Source organism: Aotus nancymaae, unplaced genomic scaffold, assembly GCF_030222135.1.
Source record: "Aotus nancymaae isolate 86718 unplaced genomic scaffold, 86718_ANA_hifiasm-v0.15.2.pri h1tg000108l, whole genome shotgun sequence".
Classification (NCBI taxonomy): Eukaryota; Metazoa; Chordata; class Mammalia; order Primates; family Aotidae; genus Aotus; species Aotus nancymaae.
The window spans coordinates 4,913,359-4,940,230 of record NW_026988523.1 but is presented as its reverse complement, the minus strand read 5'-3'; the positions used below and the strand labels follow the sequence as shown (position 1 = coordinate 4,940,230).

Sequence of the window (26,872 nt, the reverse complement as noted above, 5' to 3'; positions counted from 1 at the left end):
AAAATAACTATGTGAATCTAGTTTAATTATATATTCTGGGAATGGCTTGTAGAATATGTTTTTTAACAACTTTTAACAAAGCTACTACATTAATGGAAATGTTAGAAACTCATGGTCACATCAGAATCTAGGAGTAAGATTTAATTGCATAGTAAACTATTGTGTTTCAATGTCTTTGAATAAGAAAGACATAAGAGCACAATTATTCTGAAACACTAAAGTCATCATTATTAAACACTTTTACTTTGAATAGCAATGCAACCATATGTTAATATAAAGAGAATTTCTGAAAAAAAAATGAAGATTCATACTACTAATTGGCAATTAAGTTCAGAAAAAGAAAGAATTTGTTTGTTATCTTCTTATTTTTCTAAGTCTTTCTCATGAACAGAGTTTCTTTTCCACATTAAATTTCTACATTCAAACTCCACAAAAAGCATCAGGGAAATTTTAAACTTGTTCAAGCAACGTCTTAACAGTGACCCCCAGTGGCAAAAAGAATGAATGCGTTAGAAATCCACGTTGCGGCCTTTTACGTTGATGACAATAACAAGCTCCATTTTAATAGCACATTCACTTTGTCATTGTGCCTTCACATTTTTCTTTTGTTCCTACTTTTAAAAATCCAAATTTTACATACACACGTTCATATTCAAGTCCTAAACATATTCTTCCTTCTTTTTCACAGTAAATTTTATAATCATACCATTTTATTTTCCCAATTAAATCAGCATATCAAAGGATATACACTTATAGAAAAAGCTCTTTTAAGCCTACAAAACTAATGTGTTTGTTGTCATATTTTCAAATCTAAATAAAGCTCAGTTTACTTTTTTAAAGCTTAAAATGAAAGTGTTCCTCTATACTTGGGCAAGCCCATTTCTCAACATGCAGATAAATGATCTACGCTTTGCAAATGAGCTGAATTATAACATGATTTAGCAAACTTACTTAAATTTTATATATATATATATATATATATATATGAAACAAAATACAAGTACATACAATGAAAAATAGCAACATGCATCTGAAGTGTTCATGTGATTTTCAGATTTCAGAGTCTAATATTATGATGGTATATTCCATATACTCCCTATCAAAGTTCTGATAACACGAGATTGTAAAGGCATGTGTATTTGTGGCCCTCACTTTCTTTAGAGTAGACATCTAGAGTTTTTCTTGTTCAAGCCCAATGTATAGTAAATTCTCAATTTAAAAGAACAATGAATCGAATATAACTTGTAAAACAATTTTATCAAAGACTCCAAACCCTTTGGGTTTAGTCTTTGTTTGTATTTTCGAATTGAGTTTATGAGTCTCACTCATATTATAAAAAAGCTCAAAAACATATTCCCTAAGAAGTCGAAACACCACTTCTATGAGTTACATACTAATTTTTTAAATCTGATCTTTTTCATACATTACTAACTGATTCAATAAATATCAAGTAGCATTTGGGCACTCAATGCAATTAATTAGCATCTATTAAGTTTTTAAAATTGGCTAAATACTTAAGCAAAGAATTTTTGTTTTTTTGAGACAAAGTCTAGTTCTTTCACCAGGCTGGAGTGCAGTGGTGCAGTCTTGGCTCACTACAACCTCCGTCTCCCAGGTTCAAGCGATTTTCCTGCCTCCGCCGCCTGAATAGCTGGGACTACAGGTGCGCACCACCACGCCTAGCTAACTTTTTGTATTTTTAGTAGAGACGGGGTTTTTCCATGTTGGCCAAGATGGTCTCAATCTCCTGACCTTGTGATCCACCCTCCTCAGCCTCCCAAAGTTCTGGGATTACAGGCGTAAGTCACCACACCCAGCCCTTAAGCAAAGAATTTTAAGGTAAAATGGAAATCTAATTGGCTGAAAAATGGGTGCAGAGACAGATATAGTACCTGGAAAATAGCTTTCCTCCATGAATTGCTTTATTTTTGCAGTTTAATACAAACATATTCGTTATATCCTGAATGTTGGCAATGCCTGGATATTTGAAGCTTCTGTTCAACTTAGCAGCACCTCCATCATCTCTGTGACAAGACAGCAAACTGGATATCTGCTAAATGTTGCCAAAGGTCAATGAATATCAGTTTACCTCACCCATGGATTTGAACATTTTCCAGATTTAAGAGGGAGACATCAAAAAGCAAACGCTGAAGGAGGTATGTAGGGACATACCTCCATAAGACAAATTTAAAAGTCTGCCACCAGCTTAGCAGTTAATTCTGGCCCAATTCACAAATTTTATCTCAAGAGAAGATGGTGCCCTCTTTCCCAGCCAGAGGTCTCACACTCCTCTTGGGATGGTTTTATACTCCAGGAAGACTTCTGGTCATGCTAGATTTAGACATGAAATTCATTTGCTGTGAAATAAATCATCATGAAAGGAATTTCCAGACACATTTGCCTCCCTAGTGGAGTCTTTGAACAGCCCTCTGTTGTAGACGACAAGCTTGATGGGTAATGCTAAAATACTACTGTGCACAGAAGATAAAAGGCACAGTTATAGTCTTCATGGGTAGAACTCACGCTCAAGTAATCAAGCAACACCACCACTAACTCCTCTGCTTTCCATACAGGAAATGTGAATGACTCTCAAGGATGAACTGCTCAGCCAGGGTATAGCAATATCTATAAAACAAGCAGATGTCAGTGACACTGCTGGGCATGTGAAGCAGCAGTGTAAACACAGTGTCTTTATTATACAATCATTAGAACCTATCAGGATAAGCAGATATTCAGCCATCGTAAACTCAACATGATAGAAAGCTATCTCCCCACTAATTAGCTTATCAACTAACCTCCTCTGTCTCCATATCCTCTTCCTTTCCTACGATTAAAATGGAAGAATAATCCAATTCTCTTCAATCTATGGCCAGGACTCTCACAAGTGCCCTGTATCTCATCCTCATTCCCCTAAATCAAGGATTTTACTCACTCATTTATCCTATCTTTATCCCATTCTCCTGCATTTATCTCATTTCTATCCTCCATCACCAATTTAATTTGTCTTCTAGATCATGTTCATCAACACACAAATAAGTTATAATATCTGCCATCTTTCAGAAACATTATCTTTATCTTACACTATCACTATTATTGTTAGTGTTTCATTTTCCTTTTTTCCTCTTCAGTGGGTCTTGAAAGAGCTGTCTATAATTCCTGTCTTCACTTTCTCACAGTCAAGTTTTCCTTGAACCCTCTCTAAGGAGACTTTCCTATAAAACCCTTCTTATCAAGCTCACCAATGACCCTCATGTGCCAGATCCAATGGTCAGTTCTCCACCCTTATCTCCATTGAGTGAAACATAAAAGTCTAGTTTTGATACAAAGATTGAAGGTGATGACGACTTGGACCCAGTTCAAGGTTGTTTTCTTTCTGTTTACTATTAATCTTGCAGCAGTGGATAGAAAGGATTCAGGAGCTAAGAATATGAGTGACTGAATGGATGCAGCTTCTCAGAATCTCCTTGGCTCCTCATAGAGCAGCACTTTAAGTATGAAGTTCAATACAGCTTGTGAGAACTGGGAAAAACTGACAAGCCAGAAGGACAAAGAAATATGGGTGCACTGCCTTTGATATCTTTAGGTTGGGAAGCAAGCCTGTGTTACAGTGTAGGAGAAATCTCACCCCTCAACACTTACTGACTCCCATGTTTCATTTCTAACTGTTATTGGGCTTCCTCACCATTCCTAAGCAGTAGGCCTGGTTGACCTGCCACATCATCCTCCTCCATCTGTCAGCTGCATTTGGCATGGCTGATCACATTGCCCTTCTTGAAGCCATTTTTCTCTTGGCCTCTGGAATGCCATAGTCACTTCATTCTCTACCGATTCTTCACCACCTCTGCTGTTTTCCTCCTATTCACCACTGGTAAGCTACTGGATCCAGTCTCTTACGTGTAACATCACCACTTAGGTGTTTAATGAGCATCTCAGATTTTACATATCCAAAATAGAACTCTTGATCTCCCACAATATTTAACTCTCCTAATATTCCTAATCTCAGTAAATGACACAACCATTTAACCTGTTCCTTTCGGTAAAGCCCTTGGAGTTATCCTTGACTTCTTTCTTTTACATGAATGAAACAAACCATTAGTAAGCTCTGTCAGCTCCACTTTCACAGTATACTTTGAATCAGACAACTTCTTCCCTCAGCACCATTCCTCTCTTATTCCAAACCACATCACCTCTCTCCCTACTGGACCTCTCTGATAGAATAACCTAACTGGTCTCCTTGCTTCTCTTCAAGACCGTCTTCAGTCTTTTCTTCTCACAGCAGCCACACTGACCTATGAAAACGTCAGTCATATTTGCCTCTCTACTCTTAAAACCCTCCACTGGCTGCTCAGGCCACTTTGAAAAAAATTCAAAGCCTCTGTGGTGACCTACAAGTCCCCACATGATGTGGGCCCCTGCCTACCACTCTGATTGCAGAACCAGCCACACTTTTCTGCTCACTGAGCTCCAGCCTCAACATTCTCCTTGCTGTTCCTCAACATGTCAGGCCAGTTCCACTCTCATTCCTTTGTGCTTACTGTCCCCTTTGCCTGGAACACTCTGCTTCCAGATGGTCACAGGGCTTATTCCCTCACTTCATCATTTCTCTGTTTAAATACTGCCTCCTTAGACCACCTGTCTAAGACAGCATTCCCAATCAGTCTCTCTTCCCTTATTCTGTTTCATTTTTCTTTGCAGCACTTATTTTTCTTCATAACACCTGACATTAATGGGTTATCTGTTATCTGTCTGTTTCCCCCATTAGAATACAAACTCTAGAAGGCCAAGAATTTTGTCTTGTTCACCACTGTATTCCTGATGGTAAGAATGGTATTTGACACATAGTAAGCGTGCATTCATTATTTGTTAAATAAATGAACAAGCAACTAGAATAATCTTTTAAAATTAGTTAAAGCAATGTAGCCATATTAAAAACTGAGATGCAAAAGTGAAAATTCCATTAAATCAATGGAATACAATGCTCACTGAGTGCTTTGGGGATGTAATCAAGAAGCATTCATGTAGTTACATAAGTGTAAATTCCTAAACCAATTGTTTTTCTTGCATTTACAAATTTGCTCTAGAAGTTTAGAGCAAACCACAATGTAACTTTAAGTGTTTCACCATATTTAGCACTGTACAATTTCATCATTTGAGCTTATATATATATATATATATATTTTAATTCTAATGTGTTCATGATTATTGCTGAATAAAGTGCTTAAAACAGAGAGAGATAATATAATGGAAAGAATTAGCACTATTGCCATCTGAGACAGGCACTTACATCATGCATCTGCCTCTTACCAGCTGTTTGACAGTGATCAAGTTCCATGACCTCTCTAGCTCAATTCCACCTATAGAAAACTAGGGTGATGCCACCTGACTGGCAGGATACTCGGGATTATAACATATGACACATGGTGTTATTACACAACTCATTTCAGTTGAATTAATATATGCTGTGGGCCAAATTATATCCCCTAAAACATGAAAATGTTCATTTCATAAAGCTGATCATCCAGGGACTTCTGTGACTCTTCACACACAAGACACCGTGCAAACAAATAGCCTATTTTTTAGAATGGTGGAGAAACAAGAAGACAATCAGAAACATGTATGGAGCACCTATCTAGTCTAGAGTCCTACCAGGTGGTACAGCACATTGAATTTATACTACTGACCAGGAGTGTTTTGCTGGCTCAACAGATGCCTGATAAATGTCTGTTAAGCAACAAATTAATGAACTACAAATGGAGTAACTGAATTGTTCATGTATATGAGCAGGATTCTAAATAGCTGAAGGGTTCCTGTCCCATCTAGGGTGCCAATAAATAAATAAACAAAATAGCTGGAGGAAGTGGTCCTTCGAGGAAGCACTGAATGCTCTCTCTATGGGGAGACTATGCTAGGAATCTTAGTCTGCTCCTTTACTCTAAATCCATGAGCAGCAGCTAGCACAGTCCTGAAGCAAATCAAACTAAGCTCAGGATAATCCTCCTTCCATCCCACTCCAGCCCCAACCTACCTAAGACCTTCTTTCACCTATAATTAATCTAGCAATTTGCAGATGAATCTGAAATTATGCTTATTGAATGACATATTAAGATATTCAAAATAATTCTATTATAATTCTATTTTTTAGTATTATCAAGCCTCATTAAATCATATTGGTATGGGCAGTAGTTTGAATTATGAAATATAACTGATTGCTTTAAAGAATAGCTTATTAAACTATAAGTTATATACAACAAATAAAATAACAAAGCCTGGTAAAGTTTCCTTTAATTATTTTCAAGAGAAAAATAACTGCTAGCATTTGATTAGCTATTTTGAGTTGGTATTATCTTTAATTTTTTTTTTTGAGATAAGATCTTACTCTGTCATCTAGGTTGGAGTGCAGCGGCATGATCATAGCTCACCACAGCCTCAACCTCCTGTGGACAGGTAATCCTCCCATCTTAGTCTCCCAAGTAGGTGGGACTACAGGCATGTGCCACCACATTCTGCTAATTTTTTTTGTATTTTTTGAAGAGATGAGGTTTCACCATGTTGCCCAGGCTGGTCTTGAACTCCTGGGCTCAAGCAATCTGCCCACCTCAGCCTCCCAAAGTGTTAGAATTACAGGTGTGAGCCACCATGCTGAGCCAATTATTATTACCTTCATAATAATTTATCTTAATTATTATAGCAATCTTTTGAGGTAAGGATTATGATAATTTCATTTCATTTTAGAGATGAGGTAATAAAGTTCAAAGAAGTTAAATAATTTGCCCAAGGACACACAATCAGGATGTGATGGATCTGCTTCCAAGACCTGTGTTTATTTTTATCTACATCATTTAATAAGGCAACAAGCAGAGGAATGGTCTGACGAAGTAGAAAAAGTACTGGAGGAGGAGGAGAGGGACTATACCATAAGTGCATGGTGTGGTTACAGGTATGTTATTCAACCACTGTATATATCACCTAGATAAACTTCCTGACCCCAAAACAGGACCTCACCCCTACCAACCTCCAGTATTCTGGTGAAACTAAAGCAAAAGTAAGAGCACTTTGAAAAGTAAAGACCACTATACAGAGAAAAATATATTCAAAACATCATAAAATTCTGATGACTAGGAGTTTGACATTTCAAATTATATAGCCATTCCCCTTGAAATTATACTAAAAACCTTCTTTTACTCAGTAAAACCATTTTCATAAATTATGCAAAAGATGAGCTTGAACTTTGTCTAGCCACAAATTTGTGACATTCTACGTATACTGAGAGAATAATTTCACATGAATCTTAATATAAAACATGTGTAAATATATCCCAACATTTAATAATACTTATTTTATAGAAGTTTTCCATTTAAATATTATTATGCAAATAATTTATAATTAACTTATTAAGATGAGCTCTCTCCCAAGTATATATTCAAATATACTCAAATCCCATTTAGGCGAAAATTGCCTGTCTATGTCAAAAAGATTTAATTTAGTACAAAGTAGCTACTGCCTAAAATAGACTACCTTTCAGAAAATGATAATTATGTACCTTGGTGGGTAAGATTCTAATACAGATAAAGAATGAAGAATGGTCATCTATTATTTAAATAGGTCATCCTGTTTAGCAAAGGGCAAAATATCAGGAAAGATGTATATTAAGTGGTGAGAACAGGCCACTTGCACAGTCAGCCAAATTAATCCTGAAGACCAACAGGGTAACAGATGTCATAACCAGATTGCCCTCCCCATCCCAATTAAAATGACTGTTACATGAAAAGTTTCCTGTTATTACAGTTTTATAGGATCAGAATGAGGAATATAAATGGGAATGTTGGAATAAGGATCTCTGAAAAGGCTACTTCTCCATAAAGGCAGTAAGAAAGAACACCGGCAAAAATTGTTAAAACCAACTGTTTTAGAACTCTGAAAATTAACCAGACTTACAACAATCTGAGGGGTAAATATTCAAGAAAAACACCTGGATTTCTGGCCAGGCACGGTGGCTCAAGTAATCCCAGCACTTTACGAGGCTGAGGTGGGTGGATCACTTGAGGCCAGGAATAAAAGACAAACATGGTGAAAAAAACCAGCCTGACAAACATGGTGAAATCCCTTCTCCACTAAATACAAAAAATTAGCCAGGCCTGGTGGGGCATGCCTGTAATCCCAGCTACTTGGGAGACTGAGTCAGGAGAATCACTTGAACCCAGGAGACAGAGGTTGCAGTGAGCCGAGACTGCACCATTATACTCCAGCCTGGGCAATACGAACAAAAACTCCATCTAAAAAAAAAAAAAACAAAAAAAAGGAAAAGGAAAAGAAAAACACCTGGATTTCAGTAAGAACAACAAGCCATGTAGTATTTGAACTTGCCCTATGCCCACCCTCTCTCATCTCAACAGTGCCTTGAAAACAAAAACTCCACAATCATTGTGAGAATCAGAAGCCTAGAAATTCTTAGAGGGGACAGAATGGGATTGGAGAGCATCAAAAATACAGTTTTCAGACAACTGTAATTATTTAACTTGTCTAGCAGTTCCCTAAAAACCCCCATTCACGGGGCTTTTGTTTATTTGACCTGACTCAGAGCTTATTCAGTGTGAAAAGCCACTTTTCCCAGAAAAAAATTGTCAAAAACAATCAGTGGCAATTGTTCAACATTACAGGTCTCAGGCAGCAATAACAATTGGGGCAAAAAAAAAAAAAAAAAGAGAAGCTAACCAAAAAGCTTAAAAGGAAAAGCGTGGGAATGAGATGGCCACAAAGGCCACTGAAAATTTTGTATTATGTACAATCCAGTATCTAGAAAGTCACATGCATATTTGGCATTTTGTGCAAGCATAGCAAAGACCTCAGAAGATCCTAAATTCTCACCTCTGGCTCACCTTGGGGCTCTGCACAAGCAGGAAATTAGGATTAAGGCAGAGTGGTAAACTGCCTGCCTGAGCATTGAAACCATGCCCCAAAATGCACATTGAGAGCTTCGGTGAATGTTTAGAGATTTACTGGCTCTGGATTGAAGACAATCTCTGTCCAGTAATTAACTGGCCACTAAAAGAAAAAACTGAGTAAAGAAAGTGGCCAAACACAACAAAGAACATAAACTTCCAGAATTGGTTCATGAAAATTAGTAACCAAATAAATAGCACCTGCAGCAACAACAATAAACAGAAAAAAAAAAAAAGAAACTAGTGGGGAAGAGAGAAATCTGACTTCTAGTGCTACCACATCACATTATTTAAATATCTCATTTTCAATAAAAAATGTTAAGATATGCAAAGAAAGTACAAAAGAAAATATGCAGTCAGTAGAAATGGTCCCTGAAAAAGCCCAGAAACTGAAATTACTAGAGAGAGTAATTAAGACTTTAAATCATCGATTTTAAATATGTTTTAAAAGCTAAAAAAAAAAAAAATCTAAAGAACAAAAAGAACATATGAGAATAATGTTTCACCAAATATAGAATATTAGTAAGGAGATAAGAATTATTTTTTTAAAAAGGAACCAAATAGAAAATCTAGAGATAAAATAACTGAAATAAAAAATTCACTACAGAGATTTAATAGCAGATCTGAATAGGCAGAAAGAATCAGCAAACTTGAGGACAGATCAATTGAGATGTCTTTCTTTTCCTTAGACTGGGAGGAACAAAGGAGCGTAGGGCGCCCGTGCTGGGCGGTGAGTGCGCGCGGTCGCAGGTGAGTCGCTCTCTGCTCCAGGCGTGCGGGTGTCGGCCGCGATCTCTACGCTGGGATGAGCCGGGCTCCCGGTAGAAGCAAGGGAACCCAGCCACAGCAGCCATGGCCAGTACAATGGTAGCAGTTGGACTGACCACTGCAGCTGCAGGATTTGCAGGCTGTTATGTTTTGCAAGCCATGAAGCATATGAAGCCTCAAGTAAAACAAGTTTTTCAAAGTCTACCAAAATCTGCCTTCAGTGGTGGCTATTACAGAGGTGGGTTTGAACCCAAAATGACAAAACGGGAAGCAGCATTAATACTAGGTGTAAGCCCTACTGCCAATAAAGGGAAAATAAGAGATGCTCATCGACGAATTATGCTTTTAAATCATCCTGACAAAGGAGGATCTCCTTATATAGCAGCCAGAATCAATGAAGCTAAAGATCTACTAGAAGGTCAAGCTAAAAAATGAAGTAAATGTATCATGAATTTTAAGTACATATTACTTTATGTATATGAATATTAACTTTTTATAATAAAATGCCTCAGAGTTACAGTTTTAAAAAATGAAAGAAAAAAAAAGACAAAGGAAAGAGTGAAGAAACATGAACAAAGTCTCAGACATCTGTGGGAACATCATACCAACATATATATAATATGATTCTCAGAAAGAGAGGAGGAAGGAAAGAGGAAGAAAGAATAGTTGAAGAAATAATGGCTGAAAAGTTCTCAAATTTGATTTAAAAAGCATTAATCTACACATCCAAGAAGGTCAACAAACTCCAAGTAGGATAAACTCAGCAAGATCTGTAGCTACAGATATCATAATCAAACTGCCAAACGACAAAAAAACAGAGAATCTTGAAAGCAGCGAGAGAGAAAAAAATCATGTTCAAGGGATCCTCAATGAGATTAACAGCTGAATTTTGACCATGGAGGTCAAATGGTAGTGGGATGACACAGTCAAATTGAGGAAAGGAAAAAACTTTAGGTAAAAATTCTCCTTCAAAATTTAAGGAAAAATTAAGACATTCCAAGATAAACAAAAACCAAGAGAATCCCTTACTGGCAGACATGGCCTACAAGAAATACTAATGAGAGCCTTTCAGTCAGAATTAAAAGGACACTGGACAGTAACTCAAATACCTGCAAAAAAACTGAAAAGCACCAGGAAAGTTAACTACATAGTTACATGTAATAGACAATATAAACGTATTTTTGTTTGTAATTCTGTTTTCTCATATCTGATTTAAAAGAAAATCATATAAAGCAGTAATTATATTTCTGTGTTGATAGGCATGTAATGTATAAAGTTGTAATTTCTATGACAATAATAGCACATAGGAAAGGGGAGACTGGAGCTATATAGGAGCAAAACGTTGTGTATTATTGAAATTAGTTGGCATTAATCCAAACTAGATTTTTATAAATTAAGATGTTAATTGTAATCCTATGGCAACCACTAAGAAAATGACAAAAAATAAAATAAAATAAATGACAAAGGAATTAAAATTATATACTAGAAAATAAATATTTAACACAAAAGGAGATAGTAACCAAGAAATAGAGAAACAAAAAGATATAGGACATACACAAAACAAAAAAAAATGAATCGAACAGTCCAATCAAAAGGTAGATATTGACACAATAATTTAAAAAATCAAACACATAATCCTACTATAACAAAAGACACATTTTATATTCAAAGATACAAATAAATTGAGGCACTTGACCTCTCAAGCCGCTCACTTGGCCATCTTCTAAGTGTACCTTTCTTTTTAAAAAATAAGTTAAAAGTAAAGAATGGAAAAAGGTATATCAGGCAAACAATAACCAATGAGAGCTGGAGTGGCTATACTAATATCAGACAAAATATGCTTTAAGACAAAAATTGTCACTAGAGATAAAGAACATTTCATAATGATTTTTAAAAAGGCAATCCATGAATAAGAAATAACAATTTCAATGAACATAAGTGTACCTAAACACGGAGCCCCAAATAAATCAATCAAAAACTGACACAATTAAAGGGAGAAATAGAAAATTCATCAATAATAGTTGGAGACTTTGATACACCATTTTTGTAATAGGTAGAATAACCAGACAGAAGATCAACAAGGAAACTGAAGATCTGAACAACACTATAAACCAATTAGACCTAACAAACATCTTCAGAACATTCTAGCCACCAACAACAGAATACACATCTTTCTCAAATTCACATAGAATATTCTCCAGAATAGACCATATATTAGGCCATAAAACTAGTCTCAATAAGTTTTTTAAAACTGAAATGATACAAGGTATGTTTTCTGATTTAATGAAATCAGAAATCAATAACAGAAAGAAATTTGGGAAATTCATGAATATGTGGAATTAAGCAAAACACTCCTAAATAATCAAAGTTGATGCCACTGCTTTTTTAAAAAAGTACAAAAATTTTAAAGATGAGGAAAAGTAGACCTTTGAATCAGATACTTATTCACAGAATGACTAGGTGGACACAAGAGGGCATACAAAAGCAACCCTTTGTCCACCCCAATACACCATATCCCTATATGACGTATTTTAGGCTAGAGTTGTACTAGGTCCTGGTTTGAGTGTACAGCAACTTTCTTCCTCTATTTTATTTTATTTTTACCACCAAATAAAAATATACAATGTGCTCTAAGTCTTATTTGTTTGGGCAAGGATTCACACTCTTCATTCAGAGACTCTGATTCTTTAGTACCAGCTAAAGTCTCAGGATATATCACCATGTAAACTATTCAGGTATTTTTCAGGGTTTTCAAGTTTGAAAATTAAAACTGGAATGTAAAAACAAATATACTTTGAGATAAGCAAGCAACTTTTAGTAACAAAAAGAGAATCCTACTTAATAAGAGCCCTTGGGCAGCAGATTTGTCTGTCCTTCTTAGGAATTATATTCAGGAATTAGCAGACAAGATGATAGCATAACATGGTATTGAATGTTTTCTTTGTTTCTGCCAAAGTATTCTACCAAAACTTTCAAAAGTCTCCTCTCCGGACCACCATATATAGGATATAAAAATTAGGGACGGACCGGGCATGGTGGTTCATGCCTATAATCCCAGCACTTTGGGAGGCTGAGGAGGGCAATCATGAGGTCAGGAGTTCAAGACTAGCCTGACCAACATGGTGAAACCTGGTCTCTACTAAAAATACAAAAATTAGCCAGGCATAGTGGCATGCACCTGTAATCCCAGCTACTCAGGAGGCTGAGGCAGGAGAATATCTTGAACCCAGGAGGTGAAGGTTGCAGTGAGCCGAGATCACACCACTGCACTCCAGCCTGGGCGACAGAGTGAGAATCTGTCTCAAAAAAAAAAGTAGGGGGGAGGTTAAGGAGGGTTTGTAAATGGTGGAGCAGCAGTTCTAATGATCCACAAAAAAAGGAGATTATTTTAGGTAAGTTAATGAGCATTTAAATGACCATTTCTAAGTATCATCTAATAAAAATGAGCTTGTAAATAAGCCAAGCCTATGATAGTTTTCTTTTTTTAATCTCATTTAACTTTTTGGAGTAGATTAGTGGCATAAAAAGACATACACCTGACTGACAGTCAATGCTGTATTTTCCTTATGCTATAACAACACATCGTATATACTGGCAATGACATTGTGGAGATGGATTCCTTTCTGGCAAACTGATGACTCCCTCCACAAACATTCATTGCTCTCACCTAATGATTTGCAATCACATGAGTTATTATTTTAGGTCACAACTGAATCTTCTTTTGAAAAGCCTGAGGAATGAGATGTAGTTACTGCCCATTAATATTCCCAATGTGTACAACAGGGGTAAAATATAGCATGAATATGTTAAACCAATTTTAAGAAATCACTTTACAGGATTCGTTAGTTGGCCAAATTTTTTAGTTTATATTTCTTATAAAATTCATAGTACACAAAAATAAAACATTCTCCAATGACTTTATTTCTACTAGATTTGAGGATGTGAAGCAGGACATCTATAGCCATCTTGTCACCTATGAAAAGAGTTTATCTTAAAAAAGAAACAATTTCAAGGAGGCTGAACCAAGGTAGAATGAAAGAGAAATCAGGGACTGAATGATATCATTTGCACTCCTCCATGAAGCTTCATCTGGATTGTCATATTGTGATATGCATTTTTAATCTTTATCCCTATTCCCTAGCATACAACTCCTAAAGTCCTTGGAATCTTCAGTGATAAGTATCTTTTTATAGGCTAATGGATTGATGAGTGGCTGGCAGCTCCTGGATAGCTTCAGTATGTGAAAGAACAGGTATGACCTCCTGGGAGGGATGAGAGGCTGAAGTTTAAGTTGATCACCAATAGCTAATGATTTAATCAGTCATGTCTACATAATGAAACTTCCATAAAAGTCCAAAAAGGACTGGGTTTGGAGAGCTTCTAGATAGCTGGACATGCAGTAGAGGGTGGTGTGTCCAGAAAGAACATGGAAGCTCCACAGCACTTCTCATACATTGCCCTATGCATCTCTTCATCTGTATCCCTTGTAATATTCTTTATAACAAAACACTGTTTCTCTGAGTTCTTTGAGCCCCTCTAGCAAATTAATAGAACACAAGAAGAAGGTTGTGGAAACCCTAATTTACAGCCAGTCAGTCAGAGCACAGGGAAAACAACCTGGACCTTGTGACTGGCATTAGCAGTGGGAATGGTCTTGTGGGGCTGAGCTCTCAACCAGTGTGATCTGATGCTATTTCTAGGTAAACAGTATCACAATTGAATTTAATCGGAGGATACCTAGCTGATGTCTGCTGCAGAAAAGAACTGATTGCTTGTTTGCAGTGGGCAGAAATCATCACACATCTGGAGTCAGAAGCATGTCTGAGAGTGTAATATTGAAGAAGGAGACCCAGGCATCTAGGATCACCTCCCCCTTGACTTCCACACTGCATTTCAATAGAAGAAAAGCCTGGCTGACTGGCGCCTCCTAAATCACCTTCCTATAAATAGCAGGCATGATGTGGGGGAATCTCTCCAGAAGACATTGTTTTTACTTAAACAAGATCAAACCCCCACCCCACTCCTCCATTGACCAAGACTCTTTCATCTGTGCTTTCTAAAGCTGTAAACCCAAGATCCTTTCATATGTGATTTCTAAAACTGTAAACCCAAGACCCTTTCACTTGTAATTTCTAAGGCTGTGAACTAAGATTCTTTCATATGTAATATCTAGAGTGTAAGCCTATATAAAGGCAGAGCTTCTCTTTGTTAGGTGAGCTTGGTGGTTTAGACAAATTGTCGCATGGCTCCCGGCCGTAGTAATAATAATAAACACCTCTTCCTTCCCAGTTCGGTGTTCAAGAGGTCTGTTTCTTGCGGCCACTCCTGCTTCATTATGAGAACGTGAGTTTGTTTTTTCTACATGGACTATATGTGGACTTTTCAGGATTGTGACTGTGCTGAACTCACTAAAATTCACTGATGGTAGGTGTAGGAAAAGATGGCCAGGGGCAGACCTGTGTTACTTACAGTTAAGTGATTACAAGCTTGCTTTGCTTTTTATACACTGAGATTTGTGCCACAGATCAAATATTGAATAAAGAAAACTCCAAACTATGGTGTAGTAAAATAAAAGTAGAGATCAAGCAGTAACAGGAGACTTAGAGTAAAGATCATCTGAGAGTCCTTTAAACCATGGAACACTGTGGTGTGGTTGAAGGGCAGGAAAGCTGCTTTGGTCCCACATCTCTTCCCAACATAGGGTCTGTGTCCTCACGCAGGGTGAGGGTCTTCTAAAGAGAGCTTATGCAAGAACTCTGGAAAGGAATGCAACTTCTGCTCACAAGACTCAGGAGGCTCTTTGCAGATGGGAGCTTGCAGGGCTGGTAAGCCTTGCCAGGTAGAGACAACTGGAATGCCACAGGCTCTGCCTATGTTCTCAGAATATGGAATAATTCTGATTGCTCTGTGTCCACAATCCTCAGGAGATAAAAGCCCCTTGATGCATTGTGTGTGGTCGGACCTTATGGTGCCTTATCCACTGTGCCTTTTTGCAAGTGGATAGACAATGGGTGGTAAAAACTCAGTGTCCTTAGTTAGCATTTCTTAGATGAACCACATTTGCTATTGAATGATGCAGACACATGCTCTTCCCCAGGCCATCTTCCTTCTCAACCCCCCTCCCCACAGCCTGCAAGATTAACAAGATAACGCACCCAATAAAAGCGCTTGGAGCCCAGAGCTCAATGCCAACGTGGATCACCCCACGTAAGAGTACATTGGACCCCTGGACCCATGCTGTGAACTTCTACTCTTGTCTCTGTCTTATTTATTTTCTCACTCCCTCGTCACCACCGGGACATGGGGCACTCACGTACAGGGTTGGGCTGGTGTCCAACAGTAGGACTATCTCTGTCCCAATCAGACAACCATGGCTCAATCTCCTATGGGACAAGAAGGCTATAGGACAGGAATGGTTCAGCACCATTTTTATAATTAGATTCCAGTCCCAGTTTGTAATCTGACTCTTCCAAGCCATTGATGCTGGAAAGGGAGTCCTGGTGATAGTCCTCACTACCCATTTGGAGCCTCTACCCGCTTTGTTACAAACCCCAGTTTCAGGGACGGCGGAGGCAACCTAGAAGAAAAAAATCAATTACCACTGCAGAATTCTGGAAAGGCCCAAGAACTGGAGAACCAACACTAGGGTATAGGAGGAGCTGAAAATAAAAGAATTGGCTGAAGGCTCCTAGAGGACACACCCATATAGCTACCCTTCCTCAACTTCAGCAGAGTACGAAGACATACTTCAAAAGAGGTTGAACCAGAGGGACTCTGGACTCCAGAAGACTTTCAGGAATGCCATTATGAAAGCAGAGGAATTAATTAAAAGTACTCACTGAATAGTGAAAACCACCCTCCTCCCACTCCATCCCCTGCCCCACCAACTCTTGGCTCCAAGAACACTAGACATCAGGCTTATACCAAACCAGCTCAGGAGAAAATACTCATAGAATCTAACAGTTGAAGAAGTCTCCTAACAAAATGGCCAACCCTCAGCCCAGTTACTCCATGGGAAAAGCCACTGGTCAAAGAATACCTCTCATGTACATAAATCGACTTTTTGATGCTCCACTCTCATGCACGAACAAGCAGCAAAAGATCAAAAAACATTTGAAAAAGGCCTCTAACATCAAAGACAGAGACAAAAACAATCAGAAAACAATGGACTCAGACAATGTAGATTACAAAAGAAAACTTTCAAAAAGCTCTCACTAAAATCCTTGGAGAAAATATTGTACTTGGGAAAACAAGAACAGGATGCTATTTTAAAAAATAAAAATAACATTCACTATGTAAGTAAATGCTTTTGGAACTTTTAAAATGAATTAGAAGAGCAGAAGATAAAGTTGAGTAAATTTTGCAAAAAGTAGAACAGAAAGACAAAGAAAATACATTACAGAAGAGAAAGATTCTAATAAAGGATTCATTCAGGAGTTCTAAATGCTAATAATAAGAATTACAGATAAAAAGAACAAAGAAAATTGGGGCAATTAATTATCAAAAAAAGAAAAATTCCTAGAATTAAAGACATGCATCTCCATATTGAAAGGACACATCACTGAATGCCCTTCCACAATCACTTTAAACAGACACACACCGAGGCCAGCACTGAGGTCTCTGAAGATAAACTGTCATTATTCAACTAAGAGAAAGAAAAAGTTAAAACATCAGCATAAGAAAGGAATTTTTCTGGATTTTAAGATGCCAATAGCAAATAAATCCCTGCTTTTATGTATATTTTTCTCGAAATAATAAGCTAAATAATATCTTATATGCATTAATAGAGCTTCCTATTTTAAAGAAACAAGACAAAGTAAAAAACACAGAAAGATTTTTCATTGGGAGTATATGCAGGCAACTCATAATAATTAGTAGATTATCTGAATTCTACTGTACCAGAAGTTTATTTTATCAACTTTTTAAAATACATAGGCCATGAGGCTTAGAAATGTCTTATTTTCTTAGTTCTCATTATTTTTAGATTTATATAGATTTTGACATATAAATTTTATTATTTTAGTAAATCTTTACAAAATTATTTATTTTTTAATATTAAATACTGAATTTTGTATTTAAAGTACAAAAGATTTGACAACATTAATAATGGCTAATTTTATTTACAATGAAATCAAATCTTGAGAATCTGTGTTACCTTTAAAGATACCAAAACTCCTAACTAATTCTCTCTTATCTTAGTAGTCACACACTCACCTTGAGGATCAACTTCTTTAGCTAGCTTCAGTGCATCTGAGTTTGCAAGATCAGTGTTGGCTGGAGTAACAGCTAAAATCAGACAGTTCTCCCTGGTGATGAACTGCATAATCATTTCTCTGATCTGATACTCGATATCTGGTGGCTGATCTCCCACAGGCACTTTAGTTATTCCAGGTAGATCAATAAGGGTTAGATTTAACACTGTGTGGGAAGGATAAAAGAGTCTTACATACACCTTCAATGCTAAAAGATAACAATACAGAATCATTTGTCACTTAGCTCAGCTTTCTACATTGTGTATCTGAACAACTCCAAGCCAAGTGTGTAGAATAAAAAGCATAAAATGAAAATGGTTTTGCTAGTTTTCTCTATTTTTAAATGATTGTGCTATGCCAAATGATCACTTCAACATAATTCAAAAGGCACTGATTTGCATGCCTAACAGTTTGCTCAGAAAGCTGTCATATCTTTAATGAGGTGGTTATAATTAAAACACCAAATGATAAATGCATATGCTACGTGCCAGTCTTGTACATTGCCTTCAAGTGGTATAAAAACTCTCAGGGTAAGATTTGCCCTTTCCTTAAAAACTAACATTTTTTTAATAGAAAGTTAACCACTTAGCCCAGTAGAATGCTGTTAGCAATTCAACGTGCCCTGGGTTTACTGAAACCTATACAAACAGAGTCAGTGAAACATGACTCCATCCCAACCTCTCTGTATAAACAATGTTGGCACCAAGTACCCTTGGAAAGTCATAATTGAGCTTATGTCATTTATATTCTGTTTTAAAAGCAATAGAACTAAGTAGAGAATATGAAATGAAAATTTGCCCACTAAAAATTTAGTCAGCATACAGGCTATTTCCCATCACACATTATGGATTGGTTATCTAATGTATAAGTTTCTACCAATAGTCTGAGGGAAAAAAATCATAGCCGATTTCTCAGGAAGAAAATAAATAGGACTATACATGGCTAAAAGAAATTCAATAGGGGAAGATGCAACCACAGTAACATGTACCTCTAAGATTTCAGCAAAGATTGAAGAATGGAAGTTTTCATACATACCCTTCTCAAATTCTAAAAGCTTATAATAAAAATAAAGAAAAAAGTTGTAATGACCAACTCAATGCTGTTTTTATTAAAGTCATCTCCTCCTGCCTCTCCATAAATGTTCTAAGAGCTCTTTGAACCATACATTAATGGTGGTATCCAAAGGATACCCTAGAAACCCAGTACTATTTGTATCTTCTGTACAAATGATGTGTGTTAATTAATGTAGTAAAAACGTTTGAGGGGAAGAATTTGGAATTTTATTTTTTTACTTACCATGTGGGGAATAGACTCGTAAATTAATGGGTATGGATGAAATGCCTTTATTCATTCCAGTCACACGATCTGTTTCTGCTTCAATCTCATGGCGAACTTCATCAAAATCTGTAAATTTCTTTCCTTTGCAATGTAGAAACTCAGCGTATTCTACAAAAAAAAAAAAAAACACAACTTAAATTTACACATTTTTGTTATAATTATAAAAAATGTTTCTTTAATTATAAGTCAAAGTATCCAATATTTTCTCTTCATCCCTCATAATGGCAGAACACAGTAGTTACTAAGAATCACATTAATAGTTTAGAAATATTAAACAGTACAAATGCTATAGATACTAAATTTGCTAATTTTCAGAAAAGCAGTTAAATATTACGACCAGTCCCTAAACCATCTAGCCTATTAAATAATTTAAAGAAAATTTTGGCTGTCCAAATGATAAAGAAAACAATAGCACCTGATTGTTAAAGACATTAGATCTGGGATACCTCTGAGTCCTGTTAGCATTTCCCTTTTCAGTATCACCATTTTATCATGATGGAATGCCAAGTTACATAAACATGTCTTCAGAAGGCAAAATAAATTGGGGGGGGGGACATTTTATTAATTTGTTAAAAATAAATAATATATGGAATACTTTAGCTTAAAAACATACATTGAAAATACCACATCAACTTGTATAAAGACAATTTCTCAAGGAAAAAAGTTATAGAGTATTATATCAAAGAAAATATTTACCTGCAATCTAAAATACCAAAAGAAAAGAAAAATCCCTCAGTAGAGGGAAAAACACTAAAATAACTACATAAATAGCAAAACTGTTTTTTTTAATTTCAGTAACATCCTGCCAACTGTTGTATTATCAATTTCTATACCTACTTCCAGAGAAATCAGGTATATGAAAAATTTAAAAGGAAAGCTAGTATAGTACTATTAGATTTTTTAAGTAAGTATAAATATAACAAAGAAACAAATCTTAACAAAGATTTTAGTTTATCTAAAATCTTAGTGAAGATTATACCAGTAAACTTAGACTATGTGTAAGCATCTTGGACCCAAAAGCCAGATTAGAGCCTGGGAGGTTGAGGCTGCAGTGGGCCGTGATCATGCCACTGCACTCCAACCTGGGCGAGAGAGTGAGATGGGAGCCTGTGACCTTTCCAGTCCAACTGGGAAATCTGCCACCAGAGGGCCCTCAAAAATAAAAACAAAAAAACTAAAAAACTAAAAAAACCAAAAAGTCAGATGAGGCAATTATTGGTAGCCTTACTACTAATCCCCATCATAAACATTTAATATTCACTGTTGGAGATGAAACGGCAAGGCCAATAGCAAGAGAGCTGTCAGATGTGGTCCATGTCTTCAAGCAGGTTAGCACTAACTTAAAAAGCTAAAAATTAGACCACTGACAAAAAATGTTAATGCAGGTAGCATGACGTAAGTGCTGACCTGCCCTTAAAATGACAGGAAAGGTAGAGATAGGAAAGATGATTTTAAGCTGTGGTACCCAAAAAAGGAAGTGGGGTATGGCCTGTATTGAACAGTAGGGAGGATTTTGACATGGGCAGGGAGAAAAAGAGGCCTTCCAGAGAATCAGAGAATCTTCATAGGTTCAACAAATATGGCAGGTGGTGATCCAGTGTCTGCTTGGACCCATCTACTAATGGGTGAGTAAAACTTTGATCTCTTTGGGAAAAGCTCTGATTGGAAAATGTTTGTTTATGTTTGGTATTAAACCTATTTTGTTGTCACATTCCACGGGTCCAACTTTTGTCCTCTGGATCTACTTGGCTGTGAAAAGGCGGTGTGCATTAATGTGAGTGTCAGCACCCAGTTCGTCTCTTTTCTGGGTCTAACACCCTTACCTTGCTTGTCTAGGTCCTCTAGTGGCAAAGATTTCCCAATTGCAACCCCAGCCACTCTGGACTAGAAAGGTCAGAGACTTCCAAAGTGGACCAAAAAGTTTCTACTTCAATTTACCAAAGAAATGAAATGACCTAGTTTTTCGGATGTTAGAATGACAGAAACAGACTTAATTTCTCTTTCCTGACAACATACATGGACATGAGTATTTCTCTTTCTTAGTTTTTCTCTATAATGATATGTGTCACTTTCTGAAACACAGCAAGCTAAGTCTGCTGAAAGCTTATTCCTCTAATGGTGGAAGTGTACCCAACAGTAAAGATTCAACAGTCTGCAGAAATCTGACCCGAAGAGATCAGGGCATCCAGATCAGGCATGTTCTTCTATATTTACCCTCATAGGCACTGTCTTTATTAGAATATAAATTCCCAGAAGATAGAGCCTTTATTACCTATTCAATGCCTAGGCCAGTACCATATGAACATAAGCATATATAGATAAGTAGAGGATAAAACAATAAGACAAACAAAAGAAAAAAAGAAGTCAGATCCCAGAAAACAAGCAAAAATTAATAAGAAAAAATGAGTCAGAAATAATTGAGAAGAAATGGAACTGCATTTTTTTCAGTGCCATATATTCTGTGGAAAATGTACCCTTGAGGGCTTATGGCTATCACTACTGTTCTATCATAGATAATAAGCTTCTGGATCAGGAGCTACATTTTCAATTTTTCCTAATCAATACATTCCAGTTAACACAAATGCAGACCTCCTTTGTTGCCACTAGATGGCACCTACTTGCTTTCTCTATAGGAAACATGCCCTTCGGAAGGGTATAAAATCAATGCGATTTTCAAATTAGATTCAAATGAGTTGCTGAACTCTTGAAAATACTTTTATCTTGGAATCAAGAGATTATAATTGTGCAGGACCATCTCAAACCTTTGTGTTTTTTTTTGTTTTGTCAACCCCTTGGTCAATTTGCAGTGTCTTGTTGAGGATAGTGTCTCCAGACAGATTCAACGATACCTGTATTCATTTATTTATTTGATTAATATTCACTTAGATCATTCTACTTGCCAAGAACTGTTTTAAAAACTGGGATATAGTAAAGGAGGGAAAATAAGTCTCTAGGCTCACAAAGCTTAAATTTTAATCAGGTAAAAGAGTAAACTGTGTGTGTATCAGATGCTAAGTGCTATGGAGAAAATAAAATAGCAGGGGGATAGTAAATGCTTTGGGAAGGGGGTTGCTTGGTTACCTGGTATAGATGAGGAGGCCGTCCATGACAGGGTAAAGTGACCTTGGAGCAATGACTCAAGAAAGGAAGGCAGCATGCAGTGCTGTATGGAAGGGCATCTGGGCAGAGTGCCTAAAGCAGATGTGTGCTCCGCATGTTGAGAGAGAGCCAGGTCCGTGTAGCTGGAGCACCAGGTGGTGTGGAGGGGAAGGAGGTGGGAAACAAGGTCAGTGCTGTGGACAGGCCTGGATGTGGAGGGCCGGTGGACCATTTTAAGGACTTTGATTTTTACTCTGAGTGAGATGGTAGACCCTCTGAAGGATTTGAGGTAGTGTAGAAACATGCTGTAACCTAGGTTTGAAACAACTGTGGCTGCTGTGTTGAGGACAGACAATGAGGAACAAGAAAGGAAGCTAGGTATTGGAATCATCCAGGGGAGAGATGCTGAGGTTTGGGCCAGGGTGGCAACAGTGGTGTGGCGATGAGTCGTTAAATTCTAATGTATTTTGAAGGAAAAACCAACAGAATTTGCTGATGGTTTTAAGCTGGGGTACAAGAAAAAGAGAAGCATCAAATATACTTCAAAAAGTTTGACCTCACCCCTCAGAAAGAGTTTGAAATAGAAAAGACTGAAGGGAAGAGGATAGGACGGGATGGGACGGGACGGGACGGGACGGGATGGGACGGGATGGGATGGGATGTGGGTTGGGACCTATTAAGCTTGTGATGCTTATTACATACCCATCCAAGTTGAGAAAAAGCATTGCTGCTAAGGTTGAGGACCACACAGCTAAAGGACACACCATTCACATTCAGTCTTTGGATAGGTGTCTCTTTACTCTGAAAATTTCCAGAAGATGGCAGTCACATGCTTGAGGATAGGGCAGGTTTTCTCATTTGTACAAAAATGTCTTCAGGGCTAGATATATGCATCTTTTGTTCACAGAGAAGTCCAAGTGAGAGATATATATTGGGGAGTCATTCAAGTCAGACAAGTGATGAGATCATTAAGCAAGAGTTAGAAAGGGAAGAGGTCAGAGTATCAAGCCCTGAGTTTTTCAAAGTTTACAGGTCAGGAGATGGAGACTCAGAAGGTAGGAGAAAACAGTAAGGGGGAAACAAAGCCAAGAAAAAAGGAGACCTACTCTGTCAAACCCTATCAACATGTCCAGTAAGATGAGGACTATGGATCTTACAATTTGGCAACGTGAGGATCCTTCAGGAGGAGGTTTAAGAGAGAAAGAGAAGAAACCAAGTAGAGGCCAATTATTGATAATTATAGATAATTATTATTCTTTTTCAAGACAAGGTCTCACTCTGTCACCCAGGCTGGAGTGGACTGGTGTCATCATGACTCATTGCAGCCTCAAACTCCTGGGCTCAAGTGATCCTCCTAGTTTAGCCTCCTGAGTAGCTGGGACTACAGGCAGTGTGCCACAACACCTGGCTAATTTTTATTTATTTCTTGTAGAGATGAGGTCTCACTATGTTGTCCAGGCTGGTCTTGACCTCTTGGCCTCAAGTGATGTTCCCACAACAGCCTCTCAAACTGCTTGGATTATAGGAGTGAACCACTGTGCCTAGCCAACAGTTTTTTAAAGGAGTTTTGTTGTAAAGAAGAGGAAAAGAAGGGAGAAGGCAGCTATAGAGGGATGTGAAGTTAAGAGAGAATTCTGTAAAGATGGCAAACTAATAGCATGCTTATAGGCTGAAATGGTAACACCCAAGATAAGGGAAGTGAGAAGGAACAAATGCTGAAGTAATGTCTGAGGGAATGTGGGGAAAGGAAGCCAGAAAGAAAGAAAGAAACAGGCCAGGGCATCCATAGGAACAGGAAGGAGGCAGAACAATGAGCATGGATGAGATGAATAAGTAGAACTGATGATGGCGAGAGCATGTAAAATTCATCAGGGGACTGTGGAGATTGATCATATTTATCTGAAGTCATTTCACATCTTTACTGGTTAACTATGTGGTTTACTGGTTAACCATTTAACCATCTCACTGGTTAAACAGTATAAGTACAGTTTATATACTATTATAGTACTGAATAAGTACAAAATACATTACACACACACACGCACAAAGTGATCCTAAATGAATGACCTCAGAGCAATCACAGCAGGGATGACAACTTGGGTCTAAACTATGTCCATCACTGGGTTCAGACCGGCCCAGCACATCTGGAAAACTGATAGGGCAGGAACCACAAAATACTTTATTCTATGGGAACCAAAGAGCATCCTGGAAAAGAATTCAACCTACAGGATGGAAAATTCAGCAAAACCAGCTGATCTGGCTTGTCAGGAAAGAGCTACCTGTAATCCATCCTCTACCGAGCTCCAGAGACTCATAGTTCCATGTTCCCTTATCTCTACGATGATAATTGTAGTTTGGGGGTGAATGAAATTCTAGCATCTAAGTCAAACTCTATAGAACAAGTTGTACTAGCTGATCAATAGCTAGACCTTCTAAGAGCTGGTAAATGTGTGTCTTCTGTGACTTTTATACTATGGCAAACTAACATGCCTGAAGGTTACACAGTCTCATCTTACAGTTTTGAGATATATTCTTTCTCACAGAACGGTACAATTTCCAGTGGCATGAGCTCTCTTGACATATTATCAGTATTCCTTTCATTCTAAATGCTTCATAGTTGGTCACATAAAATGGCCTTTTTCTCAAACAATTTGAGGCTTCAGTCCAGCATCAATGTGAATAGTCAGTGTATTAAATCTCCTAGCCACAAACTCATACAAAGGATGAAGATTATGTGTACATAAGCATTGAAACCCTGATAATGCACCCATGAAATTCTATTTTGTGGCAGTATAACCTATCTTACTGAAATTCATGTTTCATTTTCACAAACTTCTCTGTTTTGAATTTCACAAAATAAAACTCCTAGTTTTGGTTATTTTCCCTGTTTTTACAATGTTAAAAATAGTGTACAACTGAAGCAAAGGTTAAGATAGATTTCTATATCAAAGAATGATTAGGGGGGAAAAAAAGGTGAAAATTAAAAAATCGGAACTATAAATCTATTTTATTTTTATTTCCTTTTAAAACATTTTAGCACTGTCATTTTTACTGGTCATAAAAAACAAATTATGCTAGGCTAAACAACTGACAAATTGTTTGGGGGAAGGATGAGGTGGTTTATGCCTGGGCAACTTTCCAATCATCTGTGAAAAGCACAGCATGACTGTAAGCATTTAAATATTTCCAATATGCCCCCTCCATGGGGAAAATATGTATATGTTTTAATTAATCAAGGTTAAGTAGAAAGGAATAACTATAGCGCACTAGATTATAACCTCTTGTCCATCTTTATTCTAAGAGTCAAAGTTCCTCAAAATTTTAACTGGAGTTTTCTTATTTCTGAAATGTTTTAATAGCAATGTTTTGTGAGCACAGGGCTCCAATGAAAACAGAGTGCATGGGTCACTTACATAAGGAACTGTTTTCAATGCAACAAGCTGAATTCACTGGCTGTATAGAGCATCTATGTATGACTATATTTAAAAACATATTTCCTCAAAGGCAGAGCTACATTTAACTCTCCTGTGTTTCCCTAATGCCTATTATATTTAGAGTAAAAAACATCTGTAGGCTGGGCGTAGTAGCTCACGCCTGTAATCCCAGCACTTTGGGAGGCCAAGGCAGGTCGATTACCTGAGGTTAGGAGTTCAAGACCAGCCTGGCCAACATGGTGAAACGCTGTCTCTACTAAAAATACAAAAATTAGCCAGGCATGGTGGTGGGTTCCGTAATCCCAGCTATTCAGGGGGCTGAGGCAGGAGAATCACTTCAACCTGGGAGGTGGAGGATGCAATGAGCTGAGATTGCGCCACTTCACTCCATCCTGGGTGACAGAGTGAGACTAGGTCTTATAAAAAAAAAAAAAAGAAAAAAAAGAACATCTGTAGATTTCTTCCTTCTTTAAAGCAGTCTACTTTGGATATAACAATGCTTCCAATAAATACTTCATGTTCTTGCTCACATGTGGAAGCCAAAACATGTTGATCTCAAAGAACTAGAGAGTAGAACAGTGGTTACTAGAGACTGATAAGGGTGGGCACAAAGGAGATAGGGAGAGACTGGGGAGCAGATACAAAAGCACAGCTAGATAGGGGTAGTGACTTCCAGGGTTCTGTAACACTGAAGAGTAACTACAGTTAACAATCATATATTGTATATTTTCAAATAGCTAGATGAGAGGATTTTGAATGTTGCCAACACTAAGAAATGCTAAGTGTCCGAGGTGATGAATATGCTAACTACCCTAATTTGAGCATTACACATGGTATATATGTACTGAAATATCATACTGTACTCTATAAATATATACAATTATTATGTGTTAATCAAAAATAGTAATTTCTAAATGATTCCATCAAGTCATTCCAAATTGAAGGCAAGATCCTAGAATTTTGGTTTAGTTCTATATTAATTATATAAGACCCAGATATGAAACAGAACTCAACTGTATCACTAAGGTAAAAGGGAAAGTCA

At 37.2% G+C, this 26,872-nt stretch overlaps 2 protein-coding genes across 4 annotated transcripts in view; one reads left to right on the top strand and one right to left on the bottom strand.

Moving 5' to 3' along the window:
* DNM3 (dynamin 3) overlaps positions 1 to 26,872 on the bottom strand; it is a 556,271-nt gene that overhangs the window by 376,180 nt on the left and 153,219 nt on the right. For all 3 annotated transcript variants that reach the window (XM_064370678.1, XM_012444437.2, XM_021668047.2), the window contains exons 3-4: positions 19,256 to 19,405; positions 17,922 to 18,125 (exon numbers count right to left, since the gene is read on the bottom strand). In XM_064370678.1, coding sequence (XP_064226748.1) covers positions 17,922 to 18,125; positions 19,256 to 19,405 — 354 coding nt within the window. The remainder of the gene's footprint in view (positions 1 to 17,921; positions 18,126 to 19,255; positions 19,406 to 26,872) is intronic.
* On the top strand, positions 9,792 to 10,221 carry LOC105711641 (mitochondrial import inner membrane translocase subunit TIM14-like). Its single transcript, XM_064370814.1, has one exon. It carries the CDS (start codon positions 9,792 to 9,794, stop codon positions 10,140 to 10,142), a length of 351 nt encoding a protein of 116 aa, XP_064226884.1. The 3' UTR covers positions 10,143 to 10,221.